Source organism: Octopus sinensis, linkage group LG17 (assembly GCF_006345805.1).
Source record: "Octopus sinensis linkage group LG17, ASM634580v1, whole genome shotgun sequence".
In the NCBI taxonomy this organism is placed as follows: Eukaryota; Metazoa; Mollusca; class Cephalopoda; order Octopoda; family Octopodidae; genus Octopus; species Octopus sinensis.
In genome coordinates, this window is record NC_043013.1 from 6,378,738 (window position 1) to 6,389,118 (window position 10,381).

Sequence of the window (10,381 nt, forward strand, 5' to 3'; positions counted from 1 at the left end):
CAATGTATTTTTGTATGTATGTATATGTGTAGATTTATGTTTTACTTTATGTATGTATGTATGTATGTATTATGCATGTATGTATGTATGTATGTATGTATGTATGTATGTATGTATGTATGTATGTATGTATGTATGTATGCATGCATGTATGTATGTATGTATGTATGTATGTATGTATGTATGTATGTGTATGTATGTATGTATGTATGTATGTATGTATGCATGCATGTATGTATGTATGTATGCATGTATGTATGTATGTATGTATGTATGTATGTATGTATGTAAGTATGTATGCATGTATGTATGTATGTATGTGTATGTATGTATGTATGTATGTATGTATGCATGCATGTATGTATGTATGCATGTATGTATGTATGTATGTATGTATGTATGTATGCATGTATGCATGTATGTATGTATGTATGTATGTATGCATGTATGCATGTATGTATGTATGTATGTGTATGTATGTATGTATGTATGTATGTATGCATGTATGTATGTATGTATATATGTATGCATGTATGTATGTATATATGTATGCATGTATGTATGTCATTATTCAGTTTTATTTCAATATTTCTTGCGAGAGAGAGAGACAGAGAGAGAGAGCCGGTTTCTAACCTAGATCCAAGATTCCTTCATTGGAAGTTCAACATCAACAACAATGTATTTTTGTATGTATATGTGTAGATTTATGTTTTACTTTATGTATGTATGTATGTATGTATGTATGTATGTATGTATGTATGTATGTATGCATGCATGTATGTATGTATGTAAGTATGTATGTATGTATGTATATATGTATGTATGTATGTACGTATGTATGTATGTATGTATGTATGCATGCACGTATGTATGTATGTATGTATGTATGTATGTAGTATGTATGTATGTATGTATGTATGTATGTATGCATGCACGTATGATTGCATGTATGTATGTATGCGCGTACATAGATACATGTATGTATCTATATTCCAGGTACGACTTTAAACTGCATCCGGGTTCTGATTCGGGTGTTCCGGGGTTTTGAGGAGTGTGGTCCCATCCCTTAGCTACTATTGTTACCAGGTTTACTCTGATCTCGAATAGTAGCATTTGTCATGGTGCCAGCTATGGGCTAATCAGCATATTAGGGCATGTCTATTTAGGCATGTGAAGACAGCAGTTTAGACATGTGTGACATCAGTTTGCATTGTCCAGATGCTGTAGCCAGGCCGAAATAATGTCTTCACCATTTGACCCTTCTAACCTCTCCTAGACCACCAAAAGCAAGAATTAAAATAACAAGACCACCAACGAAATCCATTGTTCTCAACGATATGTCTATCCTTCTGGATAGTTATAAAAACAAGAACCTCCAAGCAAAAATCAGTTAGTCACTGGGTGACAACTCAGTTAGTGAGAACGGAGTCTAGCTGACAGACTGGACAAAACGCCGTCTCTAAAGAAAAGGGCACAAAAATGACAACAATGGTAACTCACCAACGAAGCAATTGCTTCGTCCCACATTCTCTCACTCTCACTAGCTCATTTTAATTTTTCTCACAACATCACTCTATCTCCATCTGTAATTACTACTACGCAATGACGAGGACATAAGCGAGGCACGTGGCTTAGTGGTTAGGGTGTCAGCATCATGATCGTAAGATTGTGGTTTCGATTCCTGGACCGGGCTACGCGTTGTGTTCTTGAGCAAAACACTTCATTTCACGTTGCTTCAGTCCACTCAGCTGGCAAAAATGAGTAACGCTGCGATGGACTGGCGTCTCGTCCAGCTGGGGAATACATACGCCATAGAAACCGGGAAACCGGGCCCATGAGCCTGGCTAGGCGTTAAAGCGGCGTATTTATTATTTTTTATTATACAAGGAAAATATACGACATCTATCTTTACTTCGCATGCACTTAACTAAAGTACTACATGATAAGACTTCCCCTGTTTCATTATCAATGGTCTGCTAGTGATCGACCCCCTTAGTTGTCAGCTAACATCTTGTTTTAAGTTTTCCTTTACCAAAACTCATGATATTACTTCTAATAAATCTTGTTTTTTATTACTATACCAACAATGATTTCTGTCTGCTCCCTCAGCCCTACTCCTACCAGATACTGCACTTTATTCTCTCAGCCTTAGATATACAAGGAATTTGATAAACTAGTCTCTAAATTAAAACTAACCCCATAAAATCAAATAAAATCAGTGACACGCAGAGTCTTCTTGATAATTTAGTAACTTCTATGCTGAAGTAGAGACAACATGTTCTTTGTCTATCTTCTTAACTCCTTGGAGATTTTAGGTATAATTATACTAATGTGTCATGTTCTAATTTAATTAAATTCTACGTCTTTGTGCAGCTGAGGATTGCTCTGCATTTTAAATTGATGCAATGATTGCATTGTTCAATTAAATGGAGTTGCATGAAACGATCGTACTGCATTACCTCTGGATATCCTTGTTGCTTATTTTGATTTTAATCACCTTACTTTGAAATTGTATAGGTAATACCGTACTAAATTCTGGTGCCTCAACTTAAGCACCATATTCACCTGAATCTAAATTTTTGCTGAACTCATCTACCATACCCAATATATATATTCGAGGGGCTACCTAAATGTAACCGGAAACGTTCTCTGAGGGACAAAAACCCATTGTAGTTCAGGCTTATGCCTCTCGAAGCCACTTGATGCAACCCTCAGGCATCAGTCTGCCGACCGGCGTCGTCCAATGGAGCTCTACTGCCACATGGTACGTCTTTCTTTTGCAGTGCGTATCCCTTATTCGTCGATTTTCGCGATGGCTGAAATGAAAGAACAGCGTGCTTCCGTGAAATTCTGTTTCGTGTTGGGGAAAACGGCCGCCAAAACAGCCATCATGCTTCAAAAAGCTTACGAGGACGCTGCCATGAGCAAAACACAAGTTTCTGAGTGGTTTCTACTCTTTAGGAATGGTCACTTGTCGCTTGAACACCAGCCTCATTCAGGGCAACCGTCGATCTCCTGAAAATATCATGAAAATTCATGAACTGATCTTCTCCGAACAGTTGACAAACTTGTTGATATGACAAGTGTGTCCTGGAGCTTCTACCAACGATTTTTGAACGAGGAATTGCGAATGAAAAGAGTCGGAGCAATATTTGTGCCTCGCTTGCTCACGGAAGATCAAAAGCAGTCACGACTGAGTGCGTGTCGTGAACTGAAAGAACAATTGGAAGTTGATCCAAGTCTGTTTTCGAAGGTCATCACAGGTGACGAAAGCTGGTGCTATGGAATTTGAAGATGTGGAAGAGGTGAAGAAAAAAAGGCATTAAAAGGCATCACTTCGCAAGAGTTCCAGGACTGCTTCAAACAGTGGAAAACGCGTCTGAACCGATGCATTGCTTCAAATGGAAAATACTTTGAAAGCGATAAAAGTCTAAACACGTAAAACTAACTGTATAAAATAATATTGCAACATTCAAGCTTCTTTTGGGTACCCCGTCGTATACGAAGGGATTCTGCACAAATTCCATCAGGCAAATTCACTCACAAGACACTGCTCAAGCAGGGGTACAGTAGCAGACACTTGTCTGTTGTGCCGCGCTGTGGGACTGAACTCGAACCCCAAGTGGTTTCAAAGTGAACTTCTCAACAACAGCCATTTTTGAAAATTAATTTGAAGGCGAGGATTTATAGTAAAACTGTCGGATCATTACGAAAAGTGCGGCTTCCGGTATAACAGGAAAGAGGTCACATTGAAAGCACATCGGAACCACGAGGAAATTCGGTGACATTCACTCAATTTAATCATCATTTTATATAAGTGACTACTGAGCTTAATTATAATTAAACTAATTACAGTTTTGTGGCGTATTTTGTAGACGTAACATAACACACTTTAAAATTTCTGTAGTCATTTGGGGATTCTGTTACGAAGTTTTGGCTGGAAAAATATTTTAGGAGCCAATAACGGAGCCTATGGTTGATTAAAATGACTTAATTACTGCTTTATTATATATTTTGTAAACAATTAAAAGCCACGCTCTCGAATTTTTGTTGACATTCGGGAATATCTTTGCGATGTTTTGTGAAAATAATGCTTTATGAGGCAATGAAGGAGCCAGTGATTACTAGGACTAATTAGGCTATCTTAATTATTGTTTTATGGTACACACACATGCGCACAAGCGTGCACAGACATGCACATACGGATACTCTCTCACGCACTAACTCGTCAGGGCTGTTTTAGCATTATAATAGGTTTCTCCATAACTGGCACTCTGTTGGTTACGGCGATGAGGGTTCTAATTGATCCGTTGGTCCCAGGGTTCCAGTCTGCTCATGAAATGAACGGGCAAATGGTTAAGCACTCCACAGACAGACGTATCCTTAACGTAGTTCTGTGGGAGATACAGCGTGACACAATAAATGTGACAAGACTGGCCCTTTGATATTACAGGTACTATTCATTTTTACTAGCCGAGTGGACATGAAACAAAGTGTGCTGGTCAAGGATAGAATACGTAGCCAGGAATCGAACTCAGTTTCTGACGATCGTGAGCCGAATACCTTAACCACTAAGCCATGCGCACTACATCCTATTATATGTATTCATTGGCAGGAAGCCACAGCATACATAGATTGGAATTAGGATCCCAAGGGCAGCGAGGCCCACGGGCAGCTGTAAATGTACCCACCCCTTAGAACGGCACCATTTTCCAGCAGGCGTGGCTGTGTGGTAAAAAGATTGTTTCCCAGTCACGTGGTTCCGGGTTCAGTCCCACTGCGTGGCACCTGGTGCAAGTGTCTTTTACTATAGCCTCGGGACGACCAAAGCCTTTTGAGTGGATTTGGTAGACGGAAACTGAAAGAAGCCTGTCCTGTGTGTGTGTATGTGTGTTTGTCCCCGCACCATCGCTTGACAACCGATGTTGGTGTGTTTACGATCCCGTAAATTAGCGGTTCAGCAAAACAGACCGATAAAAAATGTCTTTGGTTTACAAAGAATACGTCCTGGGATCGATTTGTTTGACTAAAACCCCTTATGGTGGTGCTCTAGCATGGCCACACTCAAATGACTGCTACAAGTAAAAAAGAATAAATGACTAAAGAAAGGAACATCCTTGTCTAATTTAAAACGTCAAGGTGTAATTTGAGGAAAATTTAGTTGCTATATCTAGCATACCGTGCGCTCGCACCGAAGCCTTGCATCATTGGCTAGAAACTAACTTTGGTGTTATCGTGAAGAAAAGCATCCCAGTAATGACCAGCCCGTTGCTTGTACATTAGGAACAATAATATTCAATACTACGTTTCAAGATAACGTTATTCAATATAAGACGAGGAACGATATTATTCAATATAATGTATGCAAGAGTGTTGGCTGCTATTTTCAGCAAGTTAAGTAACAATGTATTAGCAGCTTACACAAGCTGAGAAAATAAACATTTCTCTCTCCCACTCCATGTTCTTCTTCTTCTCCCACCATCTCTTGTTTTGTTTTTCGTTTCATTTTCTATATCTTGTCATCAGAGCTGGTGGTTGGACTAACAAGATAGTCACCTTTAGAAAACAGGTGAGCCTCACCCTGTGTGGTCATTCTCTTTCAAATAGTGATTAGGATTTTCTTTTATTCTTTTATTTGTTTCAGTCATTTGATTGCGGCCATGCAGAAGCACCGCCTTCAGTCAAACAAATCGAACCCTGGACTTATTCTTTGTGAGCCTAGTACTTATTCTATCGGTTCCTTTTGCTGAACCGCTAAGTTACGGGATCGTAAACACACCAACATCGGTTGTCAAGCGATGGTGCGGGGATAAACAGACAGACACACAGACACACACACACATACACATACATACATACATACATACATACATACATACATACATGCACACACACACACACACATACACACACAAGACGGGCTTCTTTGAGTTTCTGTTTACCAAATCCACTCAGAAGGCTTTGGTCGGACCAAGGCTATAGTAGACGCTTGCCCAAGGTGCCCCGCAGTGGGACTGAACCCGGAACCATGTGGTTGGGGAGCAAGCTACTCACCACACAGCCACGCCTGCGCCTTCTAGATCATACTTTGCTTTCTCTCCATGTCTTGCTCTCCTTATCACTTTCCTTTCTCTCTCATTCCTATTCTTGAATCCTTTGTTGCTATTCTCATTATTTTATACTTTTTTCTCATATTCTCTTCTCACAGACGCTGCAGCGGTCACACGTTCTATTCTGCTGAGACCCTCTTCGGTCACGGTACAGACCATGAGATTGCACCTAAAATGTTACCCCCCCCTCCCAGGCACAAGTCCGGGTAAGGTTGTTTATGGAAGACCAACAGTCGCCCATGCATACCGGCCTCCCGTCTCCACGCCACCAGTATTATCCAAGGGGAAGGCAAAGGGACCGATACAGCTTGGCACCTGTGACGTCGCAATTCATTTCTACAGCTGAGTGAACTGGAGCAACGTGAAATAAAGAATACAATACGCAGCCCGGTCCGGGATTCGAACTCACAACCTCGCGATCGTAAGCTCGACGCTCTAACCACAGAGCCATGCGTCTTCACACGTTCTATTTTACTGCCTCTATAACGAAGTGGTATTGTTACAAAAGCCATTGCGCTAGCATATTCTGTATTTGTTTCCTTCCTAAGCAGAAAAAATTCATACCTTTAAAGTTTATATGTAATAATTTGTATTTGGATGCATTTGCCTCCATTTTGTTTGAATACCGCTGATCCCCAAGTTTTACGTCGTTAGAGTTTGTATTTAGCTGTCCTATACTCTAGTGATGTTCATTATCACTGGAACTATTTTATAGAATGATGCGCATGCAATTCTTTTTAAGTGATGAAACTGCTATGATTCTGGCTAACGCAGCTGATGAGGAGTTTCCCACGACTGTTTTTGTTCTTTTCATTACTTGTTTTCTAAATCGCCCCATTTCATATACATATATAAGCATTTGTTTGGTCTAAGTCAGTATATACCTCTTTTATTTGTAAACTTAACAATACTTAAGGCGGTGCCCCAGCATGGCCACAGTCAAATGACTGAAACAAGTAAAAGAATATTGAACAGTGTCAAAGACATTTTACATGTTGGATACCTGTGTTGTTGTCTAATTACTTTCGTCTTGAACATTTGATTCAAGATACATGCAGTAATATTATATTATCATATATAATATATATATATATATATATATATATATATATATATATATATACTATACTTATGCTTATATATGGGTACAGGACAACAGTAAACAAAATGAAATACGAAAACAAATCAGTTAAATGCACAAATAACGAGAGAGAGAAGGACAAGTAATACAAAAACAACCCTTCATCAGATGTCGGCTGTCTATCTACTCCACATTTCGAGCAATCAACGATAATCTGAGTCTCCAAAGACAGTTGCTCCCATTAATACCAAATAGGTGTAGGACATAAAGTTCTTTATTTTTTCATTTTTTTTAGTGGGACATGGAACTGTGAAAGCCCTTTTTTTTTTCGTCACAGCAAACATACTACTCCTGTACATTTTTTTCACTACCGGTGGCGCATGGGTGAAAAAGGGTCGGAAAACACTGCTCTAGTTTAATCCGCTGTAAATTAGTCCCAGTTCTGCTGCATACCCCACCCCTCTCTCTCTTTCTTCCTATATATCATCACATCCTGTCCGTGTCTCTTTCTATTGGGTTGTCCGGAAAGTTCGTGCCGATTTATAGTAGCTTAACTTTCGACTTATTTTAGAACATGGTTGAGTTCATAAAATAGGATTTGACTACACTTCGATTTAGAGCACAGTTTTATGTTCCTATAACCTGTGTTAATTCTGTAACCCTTTAAAATAGAAGATAAGAAAGTACATTTTCGGCACTTGATGCTTTGGGAACCAGACAAAAATTGCTGCAGCTCGGCTGAGATGTATTACCCCACCCTCCATATTACTCCTTCGGATTTCCACTTATTCAGATCTCTGCAGAATAGTCTTAATGGTAAAAATTTCAATTCCTTGGATGACGTAAAAAGATACCTTGATGAATTCTTTGCCATGAAACCACCTCAATTTTGGGAAGAGGGTATTTTCAAGTTAAAGGAAAGATGGAGACTCATTGGCAACAAAATGGTTCATATTTGGTTGATTAAAAATGTAATGGCAAGTATTTATTGACCTTTTTCTTTCCTTTAAAAATCGGCACGAACTTTCCGGACAACTCAATACTTACGACAGTATAAGGACCTAAAACAATTGCTCGCTCGCAGATGACAGCTGTCTCTACTTTTACGTACCCACACTTACGCGTGCGCGCACGCACACACACAATACACACACACACAAGTAGGCATTCATATATATATATATTCTTTTATTCAATTACTCGTTTCAGTCATTTGACTGCGGCCATGCTGGAGCACCGCTTTTAGTCGAGCAAATCGACCCCAGGACTTATACTTTGTAAGCCTAGTACTTATTCTATCGTTCTCTTTTGCCGAACCGCTAAGTTACGAGGACGTAAACACCCGCATCGGTTGTCAAGCGATGGTTGGGGAGACAAACGCAGACACACGAGCATACATACATATACATACATACATACATACATTACATACATACAGCACTTGGCATACATGCATACATGCATGCATACATACATACCTACCATAACATTACATACATACATACATTTACATCATAACATACATACATACATACATCATACATACATAACATACATACCTACTACATACATACATACAGTACCACATACATACATACATACATAACATACATACATACACATACAATACATACATAACATTTTACATACATGCATACATAATACATACATACATAACATACATACATCCATTACATACATACAGCAATACATACATACATACATACATGCATACACGCATGCATGCATTACACGCATGCATGCATACACACATGAATGCATACATTACATGCATACATACATACATACATATATTACATACATGCATACACATTATACAAATACATACATGCATACATAACATACATACATGCATTACACACATGCATGCATACATTTTACATGCATGCATACATACATACAATACATACATACATACATACATACATACATACATACATACATACATACATACACACATGCATGCATGCATACATGCATACATACATAATACTTACATAAATATATATATAGGACGGGCTTCTTTCAGTTTCCGTCATCCAAATCCACTCAGAAGACATTGGTCGGCCCCAGGCTATAGTAGAAGACACTTACCCAAGATGTCACGCAGTGGGACTGAACCCGGAACCATGTGGTTCGTAAGCAAGCCTCTTACCACACGGCAACTCGTACGCCTATATAAGCATACGTATATGTATGCATGTATGTATATTTTTATATATTTGTACATGCATGTGTATATATCTGTATGTTTGTGTGTGTACGTGCATTTATGTATGTATATATACATATGTATGTATATACACGTGTATATATATGTGTGTGTGTGTGTGTGTGTGTGTGTGTGTGTGTGTGTGTGTGTGTGTATGCATATGTCTGTCTCAAGCGAATTCTTTGAATTTAATTTGCATATATGTAACATTTTTATAATTTCATTAACTGCGTGGCACCTTAGGCAAGTGTCTTCTGCTATAGCCACGGGCCGACCAAAGCCTTGTGAGTGGATTTGGTAGACGGAAACTGAAAGAAGCCGTCGTATATATGTATATATATGTGTATTTGTGTGTCTGTGTTTGTCCCCCTAGCATTGCTTGACAACCGATGTGGGGTGTGTTTATGTCCCCGTTACTTACGGTCGGCAAAAGAGACCGATAGAATAAGTACTGGGCTTTTAAAAAAAAAAAAGAATAAGTCCCGGGGTCGAGTTGCTCGATTGAAGGCGGTGCTGCAGCATGGCCGCAGTCAAATGACTGAAACAAGTGGTCCCGGCACTTACAATAAATGAATAAAATAAAAATGAAAATAAATAAATAAAACTTTTCACTCTCCGTTTCATCTAGAAAGCTCGTCCCGAAACCCGAAAAACCCCTGGAAAAGGGGGCGGAGACAAATAATTTATGCAGCATATATTAAACACTTCCTCCAACTGCCTTTCTTCTACTACTTCTCCTACTCCCCCTCTTGCCCTCCTTCTTTCTCACTAAAACTAACAGATTTTCTTGGAATTTTTCAGAAATGAAACTAAAAAGCAATTTTTCACGGAAATTCATAAATTTACTGTTCATTTATAATATAAAAGTATCCGTACAACATCACATTCATGATTGTAAGTCGTAATTATGACGAACTCGGAAAAAATGACTGCGGATGAGTCGGAACCTTCTTCTGA

At 38.9% G+C, this 10,381-nt stretch overlaps 1 protein-coding gene across 2 annotated transcripts in view; it reads left to right on the forward strand.

Moving 5' to 3' along the window:
• Positions 1-10,209: 10,209 nt before the first annotated feature.
• The window catches only part of LOC115220884 (signal transducer and activator of transcription 5B), a 109,797-nt gene continuing 109,625 nt past the window's right edge, over positions 10,210-10,381 (forward strand). Inside the window, exon 1 of one of the 2 annotated variants that reach the window (XM_036510286.1) lies at positions 10,210-10,380. In XM_036510286.1, the coding sequence (XP_036366179.1) occupies positions 10,332-10,380 (49 nt within the window). In that variant the 5' untranslated portion in view covers positions 10,210-10,331. The remainder of the gene's footprint in view (position 10,381) is intronic. The other variant, XM_036510285.1, reaches the window with a different exon arrangement.